The 20,578-nt window shown below is 40.7% G+C and overlaps 1 protein-coding gene across 6 annotated transcripts in view; it reads left to right on the forward strand.

Moving 5' to 3' along the window:
- LOC111974165 (DNA repair protein XRCC4) overlaps positions 1 to 20,578 on the forward strand; it is an 80,956-nt gene that overhangs the window by 45,042 nt on the left and 15,336 nt on the right. For 2 of the 6 annotated variants that reach the window (XM_070446906.1, XM_024001799.2), the window contains exons 5-6: positions 9,746 to 9,849; positions 14,214 to 14,358. In XM_070446906.1, the coding sequence (XP_070303007.1) occupies positions 9,746 to 9,849; positions 14,214 to 14,350 (241 nt within the window). In that variant the 3' untranslated portion in view covers positions 14,351 to 14,358. Of the gene's footprint in view, positions 1 to 8,713; positions 8,879 to 9,744; positions 9,850 to 14,213; positions 14,359 to 17,519; positions 17,816 to 20,578 lie in introns of those variants that run through there. The other 4 variants (XR_011480988.1, XM_070446904.1, XR_002878674.2 and 1 more) reach the window with 4 other exon arrangements.

A 20,578-nucleotide genomic window follows, 5' to 3' on the forward strand; every position in this document is an offset into this window, starting at 1 on the left:
CAGTGGAGAAGGTGGAAAGTTTTAAGTTCCTCGGCATACACGTCACGGTCAAACTGAAATGGTCCACCCACACAGACAGCGTGGTGAAGAAGGCGCAACAGCGCCTCTTAAACCTCAGGAGGCTGAAGAAATTTGGCTTGTCATCTAAAACACTCACAAACTTTTACAGATGCACAATCGAGAACATCCTGTCAGGCTGTATCACCGTCTGGTACGGCAATTGCACCACCCTCAACCGCAAGGCTCTCCAGATGGTAGTGCGGTCTGCACAACGCATCACCGGGGGCAAACTACCCTCCAGGACAYCTACAGCACCCGATGTCACAGGAAGGCCAAAAAGATCATCAAGGACAACAACCACCCTAGCCACTGCCTKTTCACCCCTCTATCATCCAGAAGGCGAGGTCAGTACAGGTGCATCAAAGTTGGGACCGAGAGACTGAAAAACAGCTTTTATCTCAAGGCCATCAGACTGTTAGGCAGCCATCACTAACATTGAGAGGCTGCTGCCAACATACAGAATCTAATCTCTGGCCAATTAAATAAACAAACTTAATAAAGGTATCACTAGCCACTTTGAATAACGCCACTTTAAAAATGTTTACATATGCTACATTACTCATCTCATATGTATATACTGTATTCTACTCCATCTACTGCATCTTGCCTATGCCGCACGCCATCGCTCATCCATATATTTATATGTACATATACTTATTCATCCCTTTACATTTGTGTGTATTTGTGTGTGTATAAGGTAGTTGTTGTTAATTTGTTAGATTACTTGTTAGATTTTACTGCATAGTCGGAACTAGAAGCACAAGCATTTCGCTACACTCGCATTAACACCTGCTAACCATRTGTATGTGACCAATAACATTTGATTTGATTTGACTGACCTGGTCTCTTCAGATCTCCTAACACTACTATTTCTAGGGTCAATTTTAGATCAATGCTATGCATTTTCAGCCATTCCTGAACCTGAGACCAGAAACAGGCTACCTGAGGGCAATACCAAAATAAGTGGTCTATTGATTCTGTATCCTCACAACAAAATCTGCAGAGCTTCAATGATTTTATGCCCAAAAATATTCAACATTTTGTTGGTGGCAATAATTCTATATAATAATTTTAGCTGAAAAGCACAAAGTATTGAATCTTGCGTCGTTTTATATATCAGCTCGAAAACCCTGTACTCTGGGTACATCAAAAATCTCTTCCTGACTATTTTGCAATCTGTATGGCACAGTTGTCAACATCCTGATCCTCAAATGAAACTGGTATTCTTTCCTATTTATACTATTTTTATTCCTCTGCCCGTTTTGATCCTTTATATTGGGCAGACAGACCAGTTCCATACCTCCTCCCACTGCCACCTGCCTCCTCCATTTTTGGGGTAATGCTGTAATCAATTGGCTGTACTCTTGGATTGAGCAGACCTTTCCGTACAATTCTGATAACTCCACGAAGGACATAACTCCACCATTCCATCATTTAAGAACAAAATACCCTTTTCAAACATCTTTCCCATAAATACAGGTATTTTATCAATCAGCACATTAGAGTTCAACCTTAATATTTGTTGTTATATTTGTTCAATCTTTTCAGGGGGATGACATTGAAATTGTAGCTAGCTCTGCAATGCTTGTTTTGAAAAAGTGAGATACTTTGAAAAAAGTATAATTTTCAATTATTCGAAAAAAGGCAATTTTTAAACAATGGATGAGCTTTTCTTAGTAGTCTACTTGGGAACCATTAAGGGTTCAAGTAAAACTTATGAATAAGTGAAGCTTTTAGAGAGAGGTTTAGTGCAGGGGTTCTTAAACTTTTTCAGCCTGGGACCCAAATGAGAAATTCTGTGTTTACCTGGGACCCAAGCTTAGGAAAATATGCAACTGTACATACATATCGGTACATTTCATTTCCCTTTTCATAAAATGCTAATTAATTACTTAAAAATCATACAATGTGATTTTCTGGATTTTTGTTTATTAGATTCCGTCTCTCACAGTTGAAGTGTACCTATGATAAAAATTACAGACCTCTACATGCTATGTAAGTAGGAAAACCTGCAAAATCGGCAGTGTGTCAAATACTTGTTCTCCCCACTGTACACCTTAGCCAAATACATTTAAACTCAGTTTTTCACAATTCCTGACATTTAATCCTAGTAACAATTCCCTGTCTTAGGTCAGTTAGGATCACCACTTTATTTTAAGAATGTGAAATGTCAGAATAATAGTAGAGAGAATGATTTATTTCAGCTTTTATTTCTTTCATCACATTCCCGTGGTGTCAGAAGTTACATACACTCAATTAGTATTTGGTAGTATTTCCTTTAAATTGTTTACTTGGGGCCAAACATGTCGGGTAGCCTTCCACAAGCTTCACACAATAAGTTGGTGGTGAATTTTGGTCCATTCCACCTGACAGAGCTGGTGTAACTGAGTCAGGTTTGTAAGCCTTCTTCTGCTCGCACATGCTTTTTCAGTTCTGCCCACAGATTTTCTATAGGATTGGAGGTCAGGGCTTTGTGCATGGCCACTCCAATACCTTGACTTTGTTGTCCTTAAGCCATTTGCCCACAACTTTGGAAGCATGCTTGGGTCATTGTCCATTTGGAAGACCCATTTGCGACCAAGCTTTAACTTCCTGACTCATGTCTTGAGTGTTGCTTTTCAATATATCCACATCATTTTCCCTTTCTCATGATGCCCATCTTTTTGGAAGTGCACAGTCTCTCGCTGCCAGCAAAGCACCCCCCAACATGAGGCTGCCACCCCCGCTGCTTCACGGTTGGATGGTGTTCTTCGGCTTGCAAGCATCCCCTTTTTCCTCCAAACATAACAATCGTATTATGGCCAAACCGTTCTATTTTTGTTTCATCAGCCAGAGGACATTTCTCCAAAAAGTACCATCTTTGTCCCCATGTGCAGTAGCAAACCGTTGTCTGGCTTTTTTTATGGCGGTTTTGGGACAGTGGCTTCTTCCTTGCTGAGCGGCCTTTCAGGTTATGTCGAAATAGTGACTCGTTTTATGTTGGATATTAGATAGATTTGTACCGGTTTCCTCCAGCATCTTCACAAGGTCCTTTTGCTGTTGTTCTGGGATTGATTTGCACTTTTCGCACCAAAGTACGTTCATCCTCTAGGAGACAGAACACGTCTCCTTCCTGAGCGGTATGATGGCTGGCATGGTCCATGGTGTTTTATACTTGCGTACTATTGTTTGTACAGTATGAACGTGGGTACCTTCAGGCGTATGGAATATTGCTCCCAAGGATGAATCGGACTTGTGGAGGTCTACAAAAAATTCTGAGGTCTTGACTGATTTCTCTTGATTTTCCCATGATGTCAACGCAAAGAGGCACTGAGTTTGAAGGTAGGCCTTGAAATACGTCCACAGGTACACACAATTGACTCAAATGATGTCAATTAGCCTTTCAGAAGCTTCTAAATCCATGACATCATTTCTGGAATTTTCCAAGCTGTTTAAAGGCACAGTCAACTTAGCGTATGTAAACTTCTTGACCACTGGAATTGTGATACAGTGAATTATAAGTGAAAATAATCTGTCTGTAAACAGTTGTTGGAGAAATTACTTAGTGTAGAATGTCCTAACCGACTTGCCGAAACTAAAGTTGTTAACAAGACATTTTGTGAGTGTTGAACAAGGAGTTTTAATGACTCCAACCTGAGTGTATGTAAACTTCCGACTTCAACTGTATGTGGTGCCAAACTGCGACCAGAAACATCTACTGCTTTCTCAGTCAGGCAGGGAGACCGCTTCCTGCTGCAGATGAGCAACCAGAACTGTTGTGAGTGTGTTTGCCTCAAAAAGCATCTTGCGTTCAATGAGTTTATTCCAGTTAAGAATAACAATTATTATTGTATTTAACAGCAACAGTTCCAACCTATACTAGTTTTCACAATAATTTCTACAGTAATATGTTACAGTTAGGCCTGATCATTTTAATCTTCTCCTGTACCTGTTACTACGGTTGCATATCAGTAGCTAGCTTGCTTTGTGCGAAATGTAGCTATTTAGCTGTGTACAAGGCAGCAGATTGTTTGAAAAGAGAAACTCACATTTACTACTATGAGAGTTAGTTAGTACTCCCTTATTTCTGTTTATCATCACCTTGTTATAAAATGACTATAATGCCTTGTTAGCTGACTTACTTTTCCACTGTCGAAGCACTGTTTCCTGAAACATTATCCCCTGTTCTGAAAGAAGTCCCTGGGTTTACCATCATGCTGTGGATGTTTTGTCTTAGTTAAAAATAAGTTGTCCTCCAGTAAACTTTGATTACATTTYCAATAACCCCGTCCACGTGGAAATTCTATAAGAGTTATGTGAAGGCCAATTAGATGATGATCCGATCGCATTCTGTCTCCTATTAGAACTTTTTTAACCTTTGACGCAAGAGAGAAAGTGACAAGATAGTAGTCAAGACGACTAGCTTGATTAAGTCTCCTCCATGTATATCTCACTAGGTCTGGGTTTTTTAGTATCCAAATATCCACTATTTCTAATGTGTCCATAATATTTGTGATTTCCTTTACGGTCCATTAAGGTACTTAACACTGTGTTATAGGCTCCTACCATAATGTTTTGATCATTTGTTGCCTGTAAGTTCAATAAATTGTTATAAATATTTTCTAAGAAGTATGGATCATCCTGATTTGGACCATATAGATTAATGAGCCAAATCTCTTTTTCGTCCACTTTCATATTCAAAAAGATCCACCTTCCTTGCGAATCATTCCTGACTATTTGCACATTCAGATCAACATTGGTGTTAATTAATATCATCACACCTTTTGAGTTCCTTTGTCCACGACAGAAAATTATTTCACCACCACATTCCTTTTTCCACGCAACTTCATCTAAGGATGTAGAGTGAGTTTCCTGTAAACAGTGTATGTTATATTCCTTTTCTTTTAGCTATGTAAAGACTGATCTTCTTTTTATAATCTGCTAAACCGTTACAATTATAACTGGCTATACTTATTTCACCCCTTACCATAACTAGATACTATTCTTGTGTCTAAATTGACCATAATTAGTGCTTGTAAAGTTACTGCCATCAGAGGTATTATGGTTGCCAAAATTAGAGCTTTCAAATGTCTGATATTTAGAATTCAAGAAACAAGTTCTAGCAATATTTGTTTTATTCCCTTGCCTGTTTGCCTGTGAGCCAATGCCACAGATGTTAGAAAATTGAGACGATATGTGTGTAGTAAATCTGAGTAGGTTGATGTGTATGATATTGGATGTGATATACTGTAGTGAGAGTGTGTACGACATCTAACAGTAAGACTATAATGTGTGCTGTCCAAATCAATAATAACTCCGGCAATTTGCATGGTTGAGTGTCTATGAGTGTAACATGTAGTGTGTATAGCCTTAATATTCATGATGATAATTGTAATCCATATCGTATCRCCATCATAGTTGCATCATAATTATCTTTAACAGCATTGAAAAACACATCCCAGCATTTCCATAGCAATTGACATTTCACATGATCATGAAAGAGACCTTGCATTACCATAGAGACGGCTTCACTACAGTACAAATGTATTCCGTACAATATGTTATTATTCCCCAATGCCCCTATTYTGATATCTTCCCCTTGYTTGTTGTAAACATATATAAACATGTAGACAAAGACRTAAAAAAGATAGACAAACAAGAAACATATTGAATTATAAAACAGTTCATGACAATAGAGAGAGAGAGAAAGAGAGAGTGAGAGAAGAGAGTTAGATCTAGTGTGTATGTGTAAGTATAAGTCCGTATGTGTAAGCGAGCATGTAATTGAGTACATGTGTGTTCATATCCACTTCATARTGTTCAGATATTTTTACRGTTCCCATACTTTCTTTKTTTYGTAACCTGARGTYCCTGTAGAATTTAGTACWGCTATGGTGTTATGGAGCTGTCTCGGGAATAGCTGTCCATCTATAAAGAGTTTGTCCACAATGAGAAAGGCACGCTTACCYTTCTCCCTTTGTTGYCTYTGTACCGGATACAGTTTCTTGCGACGTTTGTTTATCTCCYTTGGAAATTGGTCATTGAGACCGAATTTGGTCCCTTTAAGCTCCCTTCCCCTGCTTTTGATCAACTYCTTTTGTTGGTAGTGTTMAAATTTTGCGATGATCGGTCGGGGAACCCTTGGTCTTGTCGTTCCTAGCTCCAAGTCTATGTACTCGGTGGAAAGCCACCTTGTTTACAGTCTCTATAGGAAGTTTCAAGGCGGATTGCATGAATTCTCTGATCACGCCCTCTGGATTATTGGACAATGCCTTTTTTTTGCGATAAAAAAAAAAATCATAGTTGCACACCTCATGTAGCCTAGCCCATAGGCCTATATAGGCCAAATAACTTCTTAAAATTAAGCACATTCATCTGCTTTACAAGAAGTGTAGAGCCTAACTGGCATACATAAGTAGCGCATGAGTTTCAACTTTGTAGAATAACATTTTCACCATAAAAATGCACCTTTAAAATAAAAGCATTACATGCATAATCTCATTTGCGGTCACTTTTGATAATGGTGTTTTTCCGCTAATGGAACATTAGCACGTATAGCCTACTGCTATGTGCGCATTGCTGCACTTATAATGTGAAGAAATAGCCTAATCGTTTATCAACATTTTAAGCTAAACATTCTGATCTGTTGCGTCAGCCACATTGCGTAATAAAGGTTTGTTGATGCTAGTGATTGTATTCATTTGGGATCTATCGCATCCCACAACTGTCACAGACTATGTTTAGAATATTTATTTCTTGCACAGAATAGGATAGGTCAACTTTTGTACTATGGGGATAGTAGATTGACATATGCTAGTGCTTTTGCTGTTTGTTAGGCCTACTCATCTTGTTGGCTGATGAATATCTTCAATATGCACCTCAGAATTGGATAAGGACAGGCGCAGTTGCCTCCCTGATGTGTCTGTTTTCACTTTTAGCCTGTGAGGGAGACCCGATCACGTGAGKGAAAGCCATGTGAGTGAGAGGTGCTTCRGAGCTAGCAGCACTCAGGGAGAAGGGCACAACACAGCACTCCGRGCCAAGGGCACAACGGCCACTGGCCTCAAAAGGCATGGATTWTTTTAGGGTGCACACAAAGTGGATGCCACCGTGAAATTCGAGGCATTATCAARYGCTTGTCAAATTGTGAATRAGAGACCGCCTGTGCAAGTGTGTACAGCCTGCACAAAAAAACAAAGCAGAGCTAATGCCTTTCAAGCTACTTTTTTCAAATCATGATTAGTGTCGCATCATGCAGCCTTACAATGTAWAAAAATAGAAACATATAGCCCAATGTTTGTAGAATAAYGAAAGTTACATTAATAACTCTAAATTAAGCATATAGGARGACMTATTTCTTTGTYAACCGCTCAAATAAAGGTTAAATMAAATAAAACACAGAATAGCGCACTCCCTCAAATCCTTTGGAGAAAATATCCTTTTATATTTTATCCAGCTTTGTTCAGTTGTATTCTTCATACTATCAAATAAAATAATGTCACGGAATTCTAAGCAAATCCTGTCTGCTAAATGAACTAATGTAGCCCGTAGCCATTTGGCATAGCCAGATCAGGACCTAACATAAGGACAACTTAGACTATGCTATTCTGTTCTTCTGAAATAGACTACATTTTCTTCATATCATGCTTCTTTAGACCTGTCTAAAATAAGTATTGGATTTATTGTGAAGGTGTATGCGATATTACATGGATTTATTAGACTTTTTACAATGCATATGTTCCAAAGGTCTGCGTTCCAATGTTCCATCAGTGGCTTGTAGGCTGTGTGGAAGCCAGGAGATGCTAAATGTGTTTGTTAATTAACKGTCAATTACCGTGAGACCGTCAGTTATTTGCTTGTCAATCACCGGCTGACGAAATTTCATGCCAGCCACAGCCCTATCCCTGTGTCTGGAAATAATTGATCTCCCCCTCTAGGTTGGAGAAGTTGTCTTGGTTAAAGTATGGGGATTCTAGTGGGGGGATATAGGTACATTTTTCTCTTTTGAGATTATTTCCTTTTTAATTTCTAGCCAAATGTAAAATGTTCCTGCTTTGATTTAATTTAATGGAAGTGAGTTAAGTCTGATCTATACCAAGATAAGCATAACCCCCTATGTCCCAATCTCTGTTTCACACGCTAGGGTACTTTTGGATGGGACTACCAAGCTCTCTGTAACCTAGAGGGTCACACGATAAAAAATAAAAAATAAAAAAATAGAATATAACAAAGACGAAAAAATAATATATAAAATAAAAAAAAAAATGAAAAGAAAAATATACAATAGAGAAAGAAAACACAGACACAAAATAAATCAAACGTCAATAAGGGAAAAATAAAACACTGTGGGGTTCCATTCTGCTTCTAATACCCATTCTTTTCAGGATGACAATGTTTATAGCATTTCTGATTTTGCTCTGGTCTCCGACGTCCCTTCGTCATCCGCTCTCTCTCTCTCTCTCTCGTTCTCTCTGTCTCTCTCTCTCTCTCTCTCTCTCTCTCTCTCTCTCTCCTCTCTCTCTCTCCTCTCTCTCTCTCTCTCTCTCTCTTCTCTCTCTCTCTCTCTTCTCATACTCATATATGATACTATTTTGGTTATTTTGTGGCATTAATAGTGGGTGCGTGCGTACAACACACACCACTAATGTGGATGATACCAACCTGTGATCCCCAGTCTGGAGAAGCATGTCCAGGAGATGGAGACGATGGAGGGAGACTTGTTTCTCGTTTCATCATGCTGCTTAATGAGAAGAAGGCCAAGAATCAGGGCCCTGCAGGACACCATCCAGACACGTCCAAACAGCAGCTGGACCAGGGGTGGAAGAGCAGGAGAACCACCGTGTGGACAACAACTGCAATATTCCAACACACCGTCGGGTTCTTTGTTTTGTCTGTCTTCATGTCCCCGGCACCCTGTCTCTTTACCAGCTTGTCAGTTTCTGAGATAGGCGGCCGCATGATGATTGTCCTAAAAAAAAAACGTACAATCGGTGTCTTTTTGAGGGACTAACTTGTCTGAAAGTAGTTGACTTGAGTTGTACTTTTGACGACAAAACCTACAATGATTGGACGTTATATATGATATCATCATGCCTCTGAGTGAGCTGTAGCCATAGTCAACCCAAAGTGGAAAGACAGCCACCCTACTGTTGAAGTTAATTAGAATGCCCAAGTGGAAATTTATTGAGCACCCAGAGCTGTGTGTGTGTGTGTGTGTGTGTGTGTGTGTGTGTGTGCTGTTGTGTGTGTGTGTGTGTGTGTGTGTGTGTGTGTGTGTGTGTGTTTTTTGTGTGTGTGTGTTGGCGTGTGCCGTGTCTGTGTCTGTGTGTAACTGAGCAGGCAGTGGCTAATAACTTTTACATCTCCCTTCAGTCCAGTCCATACTCCATTGAAAGCTCTACATGGGATACTATCGGAATAGTAAATTTTACACATAATTTAGTTGCTTGTGCTTGGCTCTCTTGCTGTCCCTCATGGTCTTGGATTGAATTTTACTTAATTTAGTTGCTTGTGTAACCAGGAAAATCTGTTGAGATTTTTAATTACATTTTAATCGATTGCTAATGTCAGAAAAAGATAAACAGATGTCAAAAAAATATCTAATTATTGAGAGAGATGTCAATGATGTCCTCAAATAAAGTGTGATGCCTCAGTGAGTGATCCCTCTCTCTCTTTGTCTCCTCTCCCTCACTCTGTCTCTCTGTAGKGTAACTGGGGTAACTGTCAAATCCAAGGCTGGCGACAGCATTAAGGAGGAGGACCTGCCTCAGAGCTTCCACCCATCTCAGGCACCCACAGTGCTCATCAGAGGTGTGTGTGTTTGTGTGTGTGTGTGTTTCTATTCTGATATTCCAATTTTTTTCCACCATGAATACAGCAGCTAAATACTGAAACTCATTGTAATTTGGACACCATGACAAGGCTTGACTAATGRATTTCCCTAAAACACACTGTTGATGTTGATTCTGTGGCACTCTGTCATTACGTTAGCTTTTTTTCCATAGGTGTTCTTCCATTGGTTCCCACTTCCATTGGTTCCACCAAGATGCAGCATGGCACATGCCAATTCACAAATAAATGCACTTGTGTTGTTTTTAGTTGAATTGTTGAATAGGTTTAATAGATTTTGTTAAAATCTCACCTAGCCCATCAGAAGACAAKGAGATGCTTTTACCATATTGAATGTACCTATCCTATCCTTTCAGATCTCCACAAGGGTATAGGGGACTGGGTCTAGGAGTCCATTTGGAATTTGGAGGATGACTTTAAAAGGACATTGTGTGTCAATCAATCAAGCACCCCATTGGTCTGTGGAAGTGTCATTTTGCCTTAGCYGACGCCCACAGAGAGGTGCCAAGAAGCATTCCTAACCACAGGGTTCACCTATAGCTTTCTAGATCACTGTGCAGTTCTGGAACACTGACATAGCAGCTTCTACCTGTGGTAGAATCTGATTCATGTGTGCTCTATTAAGTTACAGTAGTGTGACCAACACTCTTATTGGTCCACTCCAGCACCACGAGCACAAGCAACAGTTTGGGTGGGGTGTTCAACTGGGTTTCATTTTTCGCCCATTCCCTTTACTGCTCATGATGCCATAGGTCGTGATATTAATTACCATGACGACATATAGGTCAGGCTCTCCCAGTCCATGTCTGCGAGCTCCCAAGTTTATCCATGTTCATTTTTACTGCCCCATAAACTCCACATGGCAACAGAACTGATCTTAGAACAGCGGTTTAGATTGAAACGCCATCGCCTGGGGTATTGGATTCCTGGAAAGCTCTCACCAGTGAGTCATAAACCCACCGTGTGTAGTCCTCTCTGCTTCCAAGGGGTTCAGCACGTCCGCCTGCGAGGTGGTCCCCTGTCTGCGTCAGAGAGAGCCACCCCCCTGTCTCTACTGTACGGGGGGAACCGGGGCCTCCTTGTGTCTGGTCCAAACCCAGCAGAGGGATGGAGCAGGCGGTTTTGAAACGCAACACAGTCATGGTTCTCTCATCTGTAGCATCGGGATTAGTTGTGGTGGCTCCGTCCATTGGGTCAGTCTATTCTGTGTGTGTGTGTGTGTGTGTGTGTGTGTGTGTGTGTGTGTGTGTGTGTGTGTGTGTGTGTGTGTGTGTGTGTGTGTGTGTGTGTGTGTGTGTGTGTGTGTGTGTGTGTGTGTGTGTGTGTGTGTGTGTGTGTGTGTGTGTGTGTGTGTGTGTGTGTGTTAGCACTGTTCAATATTCTCAAACTGACTATATATTCTCAGACGGGCTGGGCTCATGCAGTGTTTGTGTGTTTATAACCATGTTTCCATCCAGAGTTTTCATGCAAGTAAATTCTTACAGGTAATTTGTTCATTCGACATGGTGGGATCGTTTTGTGTCGGTAAAGTAAATTTCGCTAGAAATGGTGGTGGAAATGCCTTTATGCGCAAATACAGATTATAATATCCATCATATCGTAGCAAACTTGGAGTCAACGTGATGATATGGTKTGTGGTCCTCCCACTACAACTTGGGAAACCATGCAGTTTATTAGGCTACAGATGAAATAAGTTACAATGAACTTTACAGGGTGGTGAAAGTGCCCGATGATAAGCTTGATACTCCTTTCCAATAAATATTGAGGGTCTTATTTTGGTGACATGATGATCAATGCTTGACTGCTGTTTWAAAAATCTGTATCTGCCAGCTGTTGTCCAGAGTGCAGGTTCCAAAACCAGCGTAGGCACATTTGCTATTTAACACAACAGTTTTGGGACAAAACATACAAAATTATCTGTAAAGTTGAAAATGCGATGGAAACACAAACTTTAGATTTTTATTCAGCACATAAATAATTTAATTTTGTGTGTACTATGTAATCGCACACTGATTTTTCTCAGCAACAAGTCCATTTCGTGGAAACTGTGCCTATTTTCTTTATGCTGATTTTAGAATATTCAAATGAAAATCTGTCGCCATATGTGTCTGCGTGGCAGCTTCTTCTGTGTTTTTGTGTTTGTCTGTGAACATGACCAGACCAGAGTAAGCCCATGTGGCTGTTTTGACCCTAGTTAACCCATGTCCCTCTGTGAGTGTCCTGGTTTATGTTTTCCTCTTGATTATGGCCTGATAAGASAGAGTAGGATGACAGACAGACAAGTGTCAGGGAAAAAGGAAATCTAGCCTACAATTTTCCTGTCATTTTTTCTGTGCTCTGTAAATGTCTACATGTGACTCTATGACACACTCTTACAGGAAGTACATTTAGGACCCAAAGACCTATGGAGTGGAAATGAAGGAGAGAGTGTCAGGACTGAGAGAGGGAAGGGTAGGGAGGGAAGGAGGGTAGGAGTGTGAGGAGGGTAGAGAGAGCAGAGAGGGAAGTGGGGATGATTAGGGGTTGTCCTTTAGACTATGACAGACCTCTAAATCTACGGCATCCCCAGATGACCCCCTTGTATATTCTATAATGTATGTAGGCTACATTAAATTAGGCACTACATTATCACCCCTGCTCTCCTATGGATGAGGGGGGAAAAGGTTTAAAGGTGGAAACAGAGTGGTTACAACCTGGGGAGGTTTTCAGCATCTCAGTTCATCAACCATGGCCAGTCACTCTCCTTGARATCAGTTGACCTAAATCATTTCTGACCATCACTCATCACGACACTGGCAGTTCCCTGTTCAGCATGAAACCGTAACAGGGTTTAGAGGACTAGGGCGTGTGTCTGTGTGTTTTTCTTCAATGTGTTGGTTTATGGTTTATCAGTGTATGCGTGGGCTTGTGTGGAATGTGAGATCTTTAGTCAGTGGATGTCTGTAGAGGTCACCAGGGGTCAAGAGATTTTCTGAGGTCATCCTCCCAAAAATGTCCCCCAATTACTCTACAAAGGAGACAGTAGGACAGGCAAGTGAATTAAGGTTAGCACCTGGGTTGGAGTAAAGATTTTGGGTTAGGACCCGGGTTGGAGTAAAGATTTAGGGTTAGGACCCGGGTTGGAGTAAAGATTTAGGGTTAGGAGCCGGGTTGGAGTAAAGATTTAGGGTTAGGACCCGGGTTGGAGTAAAGAATTACATGCTGACCACACCGCTCACATCACGTGCGCGAGCGTTGCAAAATAAATTTGCACATAGATGTTATTCAATCATTGCACCAACACTACTCGTGGGCGTCAGCAAGCATCTGCGTGGCCTGGTGCTAAAATAGAAATTGGTTCTATTTGTGACGCTCAACATATTCCTCATTGGTTTTTAGGGGCATATATCCATGTGCCATCTCCTCATAGGTTTTTAGGGGCATATACCCACGTGCCATCTCCTCGTTGGTTTTTAGGGGCATATACCCACGTGCCATCTCCTCATTGGTTTTTAGGAGCATATACCCATGTGCCATCTCCTCATAGGTTCTTAGGAGCATATACCCACGTGGGTGATTGAAAGATGAACTTAGGTCCACACTCCGGTAGGTTGTAGTAATGCTGTAAAGTTGGTTGCCAACTCCAAAGAAGAAAAAGAAGCCTTAAGGAAGGAGGAGAGATGACGAGAAACAAATTTGGTTTACCGTTTTATCTGTGGATTAATTGTCGTAGTAGTGGACCTTGTGCATTTCAGGTAAAATAACAACCCAATGTTTATATACCAGGACAAATTAGCTAGCAACAGCAAGCTAGCTAGCTAAATTGCCATAAATGTTCAATGCTTTTTGACCTGTCCCCAAATTAATATAATTGGTTCAGAGTTTGTTTTGATATTTCAACCTGTGTGTCCTGATTGCTTCTGGTGTGGGTGAACAAAATCCAGTGCGCACGCAGACGGAAGCGCGCGTCCGGTTTGGTCAGCATGTTAGGGTTAGGATAATAGGACCTTAGACACAGTCAGTTGATACATGTGAATTGAACCTCAAGGGGCAGTTGCATACGTAGGTGTAATCTAGTTCCGTACAATCACCTTTTTTATAGACATTTCATAGACCTTTTCATAACCTTGGTGTGTTTTCTGGCATTGTGAATGAATGAGCTCATCAAAGAATGTGGCCCTGAATGGCCCTTCTATCAAATCACATGTTAATGACCCCCTTAATCACTTTACAGCCAAACTGACTTAAAGTAAATACATCACCTCTGACTACTGACCACCAACAGCTTTGAGAGGGTGTCTTGCATGTAATTTGTGTGTGTGTGTGTGTGTGTGTTTGTCACCCAGACATTTCAAGCCAGACGAGCTCTATGGAGGACACTGTGCGTGACAGCAAAGATGTGTTGCCCAGCCACAAGCATGGGCTCTGTTACCACCAGAGCCCAGAGTTAAAGGTTAAGAAGCCCTCTCCAGACCAGAAGTAAACTCACAGGTTAGTGCAGCAGCCAATGAAGCCCTAATATGGTAGTTGTCAACATCAGAATGATCCTATTCATTACCTTTGACCTCCCTACCACCATTATTATTATCAAAATGTCATATGTCAACATTATATTGAATTAATATTATTATGATTTTGGCATCATTGACATCATACATGTATCAATGATACTTAGGTACAGTTGAAGTTGTAAGTTTACATACACTAAGGTTGGAGTCATTAAAACTTGTTTTTCAACCACTCCACAMATTTCTTGTTAACAAACTAGAGTTTTGGSCAGTCAGTTAGGACCTACTTTGTCCATGACAAAAGTCATTTTCCCAACAATTGTTTACAGACAGATTATTTCACTTATAATTCACTGTATCACAATTCCAGTGGGTCAGAAGTTTACATACGCTAAGTTGACTGTGCCTTTAAACAGCTTGGAAAATTCCAGAAAATGATGTGATGGCTTTAGAAGCTTCTGATAGGCTAATTGACATAATTTGAGTCAATTGGAGATGTGCTGTGAGTATTCAAGGCCTACCTTCAAACTCAGTGACTCTTTGCTTGACATCATGGGAAAATCTAAAAAATCACCAAACCTCAGAATTCTTTTTTAGACCTCCACAAGTCTGGTTCATCCTTGGGAGCAATTTCCAAACGCCTGAAGGTACCACGTTCATCTGTACAAACAATAGTACGCAAGTATAAACACCATGGACCACGTAGCCGTCATACCGCTCAGGAAGGAGACACGTTCTGTCTCCTAGAGATTAACGTACTTTGGTGCGAAAAGTGCAAATCAATCCCAGAACAACAGCAAAGGATATTGTGAAGATGCTGGAGGAAACAGGTACAAAGTATCTATATCCACAGTAAAACGAGTCCTATATCGACATAACCTGAAAGGCCGCTCAGGCCACTGCTCGAAAACCGCCATAGAAAAAGCCAGACTACGGTTGCAACTGCACATGGGTACAAAGACCGTACTTTTTGGAGAAATGTCCTCTGGTCTGATGAAACAAAAATAGAACGTTTGGCCATAATGACCATTGTTATGTTTGGAGGAAAAAGGGGAGGGCTTGCAAGCCGAAGAACACCATCCCAACCGTGAAGCACGGGGGTGGCAGCATCATGTTGTGGGGGTGCTTTGCTGCAGGAGGGACTGGTGCACTTCACAAAATAGATGGCATCATGAGGGGGGAAATTTATGTGGATGTATTGAAGCAACATCTCAAGACATCAGTCAGGAAGTTAAAGCTTGGTCACAAATGGGTCTTCCAAATGGACATTGACCCCAAGCATACTAACAAAGTTGTGGCAAAATGGCTTATGGACAACAAAGTCATGGTATTGGAGTGGCCATCACAAAGCCCTGGCCTCAATCCTATAGAACATTTGTGGGCAGAACTGAAAAAGTGTGTGCGAGCAAGGATCCTACAAACCTGACTCAGTTTCACCAGCTCTGTCAGGAGGAATGGGCCAAAATTCACCCAACTTATTGTTGGAAGCTTGTGGAAGATTACCCGAAACGTTTGACCCAAGTTAAACAATTTAAAGTCAATGGTACCAAATACTAATTGAGTGTATGTAAACTTCTGACCCACTGGGAATGTGATGAAAGAAATAAAAGCTGAAATAAATAATTATCTCTACTATTATTCTGACATTTCACATTCTTAAAATAAAGTGGTGATCCTAACTGACCTAAAACAGGGAATTTTTACTAGGATTAAATGTCAGGAATTGTGAAAAACTGAGTTTAAATGTATTTGGCTAARGTGTATGTAAACTTCCGAATTCAACTGTAAGTGAGTGCCCAGTTTTTTAACAGTTGAAAACCAGTTATCCATGCCAAAAAGTTCAGGTCTACACAATCATCCCAGAATACTCATACTAATATCATGCATATAAAGCCTGAATGAATATCTATTCGAGGGATTTAATCATAGTCAAAACTATCAGCCTGGCCACCTCAATCATTTTACAGAACCTTAAAGGCCCATTGCAGTAGAAAACAACATGATTTTTCTGTGTTTTATATTTCCACACTATGAGGTTGGAATAAAACTGTGAAATTGTGAAAATTATGATAATGCCCTTTTTAGTATAAGGGCTGTTTTGAAATTTCAGCCTGTTGAGGTGGGATGGAGTTTTGGTCTGCCTGGTGACATCACCAATTAGTTAATTAACCAATAAGAAAGAGTTCCAAACCTCTCTGCCAATAACAGCTAGTTTTCAGTTTTCCCCTCCCCACTCAGACCACTGYCAGACAGTCCTAGCAATATTCTTGCTTGAGAAATTGCTCTTKTTRCTAAGATGCTATTTTTGTTTATTTTTGACMATTTTAATTGACAACGATCACAGTAAGGTACTTAATTGTTTCCCTGAAAATATTTGATATTCAGATAAAAAGAGCTGTAGTGCAACTTTAAATTTTCTTCAGACCCCTTCACCTGTCCTCTTGCCCCGTATCTTACTTATTGCACCTTTGTGACCCCTTGTGGTGTTCAAAACTATTTTCAGCTTTCACAGTGTCCTGCAATGTTCACTAATACAATTTACCTTATGCAAACATCCATAAATAGTGCAAATAAACCATTCAACTGATAAGCTTAACTGGCTAATTTGTAAAGGGTGGTTAACCAGTCAGCCACTGGCATCCCGATTCGATGCCTACATCAAACAAAGAGTACCTTTTTGTGCATCAATCAGGCTTAAAAGTTATTTCGGCAAGAACTTGATATTGCTATTCATGTAATAAATACTAYTACTAATAATAATTATCACCAAAGGGTCTTTCAAGGTTGAGATAAAAAATACATACAAAAACTAGATGTAGGTCTGCTGGAATTTCTTTGCAGAAACAGAAAGTGTTGGCCTAATCCTAAAACGTTTCATGGTTGTTTGTGTAGCCCGGTCCATATGTGCCTGAAGCTAATCTATGCTTCTTTCAAATGCTAAACATACTGAGTCATTCGACAGAATTATGCTTGATCTCGTTAATCTTTCCACATCCTCTAAAATTGTTAGGAGCATCCAGTGGGTGGCGAGGCCATTCCTCCACATACACAAAGAGGCATTGCGAGAACAATTTCACCAGTATGTGACGACCCTCCCACTCTGTCTGACRAATTATTTCTTTTTGCTCTTGTTTTCCTTAATAGGATGTTRGTGGGCGGAGCCGGGAGGGTCGTCAGCAAAATGGGACACACCTGGGCTCGGTTGTGTCCYGCGATAAATACACCTCTTCCYCATTTATTGAGGAGACTCACTCCATGCAGACACTGATAGATTTTTGTTGTGGCATTTTTGTGGTCGTTTTGTATGTTTGCTTTGGCACTTTCAMCACCCCTCATTATCACATTTATGCACGCASACTCACTTACACTACTGATTACACACACCATTGTTAATTGTATTTAGTTTACTTCAGKTAATAAATATATTTTGTTATTCTTTATCTCCACGTGGTCTCCTTTTTGTTACAAACTTCGAGCCGGTTCGTGACAAGTAGAACTAATAGCACATAATATCAACAGTAATTAATGAATTCAAATCGAACAAAATCCAAATGCCCCCAAAAAGTCTATTCCGACTCAAGAATGCTATATATGACCCAATTTGGGGTTAAAGCGATCTGGAAATGAAATAATTTTGGGTTTTCTGAGTGGACAGTTTCATGCARAGAAAATGTGTTGTCTGTTGGTTGGTGGGTGGATACTTGTAAATCATTGCTCTCTGTCAAAGTGCACTGTTGCAATGGGCTTGAACATGGACCTTAGCTACTGGCAGAGGACCCATCACACTTTCTGAATGTAAATGTGATGTTATGATTTGGTGTTTGCGTTTTGTACATTTGCGCCTTTGTGAGTTTTAATTGACAGATTATTATTGGTTATTCCACTGTAGATGAGTCTGTGATAATTGCTCAACTCTAAAGCTTTTAGAGTATTTAAAAAATTAAAATAMATTTTCTAAGCTTGCTGCCTCCAATTTTCAAATGAATTTGCGTCGCATCACTTCCTCTCGCCTTGTTTTTGAAAACCCATCACTTCTTCCTCAAGGTGTCTGCAAATAAACAGCCACCCAAAAGACTGCAGCTGAACACCAGGATGCAGCATGTACAACAAGGCGTTAACAGCTGCAGCTCATTAGCTCCAGTAAAAACATGCAGTTCTCTCATTTGCACCCTGGCCAGTTCAAACGGCCTGAGTTAATTTGTTGTTACCCTCTTTTTCTTAAACAAATATCACGGTTGCCCGGAGTGGAATACTCAGGGTAATTTAGCCCTGGCCCATGCACTGCAATGGAAAAGAAAACCGATTTACGACAGTGAGCACTGCTCCTGGATTTGTCCATCCCTTGCTCCCTCTTTCTTTCAAACACTGTCCCATTCTCTATCGCCCCATCCCCCCACCATCTCTGTRTGGCTGGACTTCAGTCAGAGCTCCCAACCAGCCTGATTAGAATCTTCCTTAGTGCTGTGGATGACTCCCTGTAAACCATGAAACCTCTCCAGCCAGGAAACAGGTCACTGTTGACCAGTGAACCCTCACACCAAAACCCACAACAACAACTATGCAGCTGTCTTCTGAAGATCTTTTCAGTTTATTTTTCATTCATATTCAGTGACATATCATCAGGTCACATTTATTACCATTAGATCTTTGTTGCTTGTAGAAATGTTACACAACATTTTCAGTAGAATTGTATCTGGCGCTGGTCTCTTGACATGTTGCATCTTGTCCYCCTGTAATTTGTACATCTTGATCCAATCAAAAAGGTCACAAGGTTGACTTGACTTGCCTGGCTACCTAGACTCCTTGTTCCGGCCAAACGTTACGCCACGCCCATGGACGTGAGTTTCTTCACCGCAATGAGTCTGTTTGAAAATTTGTCRTTGGCTTTGATACTCTGATTGGTTAGAGACGATCCATTTGCTGGTGACTTTGTTTTGTACGTAAAAACGACTTCAATGATGGCAGTCTCTGACCAAAGTATGTAGCGAACGACAGAGCAGCGGAATAATTTAGTGTGAGTCGTCAGGCTATGATTTGACACCATCCCATCTTTCTTACATACTGTAAATGCCTCTGGCGGTTTTCTCCACGCAGTGCTGCATCAAAAATACACTACAGACATGTTTGTGGTTTTGTGACGACAGTGACTTAACCTTCTCCAGTGCTTCCCGGGAATGGCGTTGGGAGTTAATCACTTGGAAGACGCGGTCGCAATTCGAGGCCAAAGATATGGAAGCAATTTCTCAAGAGCTTGACTTCGCCCCAGAGCTGGAGCTGCCAACTTCCAGGCCTGAGTTTTGTGTCAGACCATGCAGCGGCACACCATGGGGGAATTTCAGAGACTGTGGAGACTACTCCCTTCACAGGGTGTCTTGTCTAGTCTGATAACATTCAGACCTGCCACCACAGTTCTAAAAAATTKAAGTGTTTCATTGTCACATATACCAGATATGTGCAGTGAAATGTGTTGTTTTACAGGGTCAGSCATAGTAGTATGGCGCCTCTGGAGCAAACTACGTTTGTGTGTTCCCAGTGGTATGGCTGATCAATCAGACTCGGGGAAAGGTCTGAATTTGTTGTTTATGTGGTTTCTCAAACCTTACAGCAATACTTACCTTTGATTAATTGTTAGAATACGGATTGCAGATTGATATGGTGCCATTATGTCGTGATAACCTCAACTTGCACATATTTGKCATTGAACGGCAGCGTAAAGGTTCAGTTTTACTATTACTTGACTTCGGCTGCTGTCGTAATCTATTGTATCATGGTCTGTTTTAACAGAATTGCTAGTCTTGTAAAGGCATTATGAGCACCTATACCTGAACTGTTGTTAAAAGCCAAGTGCACTCAAAAACATGATTTTYCTGTGTTTTATATATATGTCCACACTATGAGGTTGGAATAATACTGTGAAATTGTGAAAATTATGATAATGCCTTTTTAGCGTTAAAGCTGTTTGAAAAGACCGCCTGAAATTTCAGCCTGTTTGGGTGGGATGGRGTTTTGGCCAGCCTGGTGACATCACCAGGTGGTAWATTAGTTAATAGACCAATAAGAAAGATAGCTCCGAACCTCTCGTCAATATCAGCTAGTTTTCAGTGTTCCCCTCCCCACTCAGACCACTCCCAGACAGTCCTACAAAAATTCTGTCTTGAGAAATTGCTCTTTGCTAACAAGCTATTTTGGTTTCTTTTTGACCA

This window comes from Salvelinus sp. IW2-2015, linkage group LG15 (genome assembly GCF_002910315.2).
Source record: "Salvelinus sp. IW2-2015 linkage group LG15, ASM291031v2, whole genome shotgun sequence".
Classification (NCBI taxonomy): Eukaryota; Metazoa; Chordata; class Actinopteri; order Salmoniformes; family Salmonidae; genus Salvelinus; species Salvelinus sp. IW2-2015.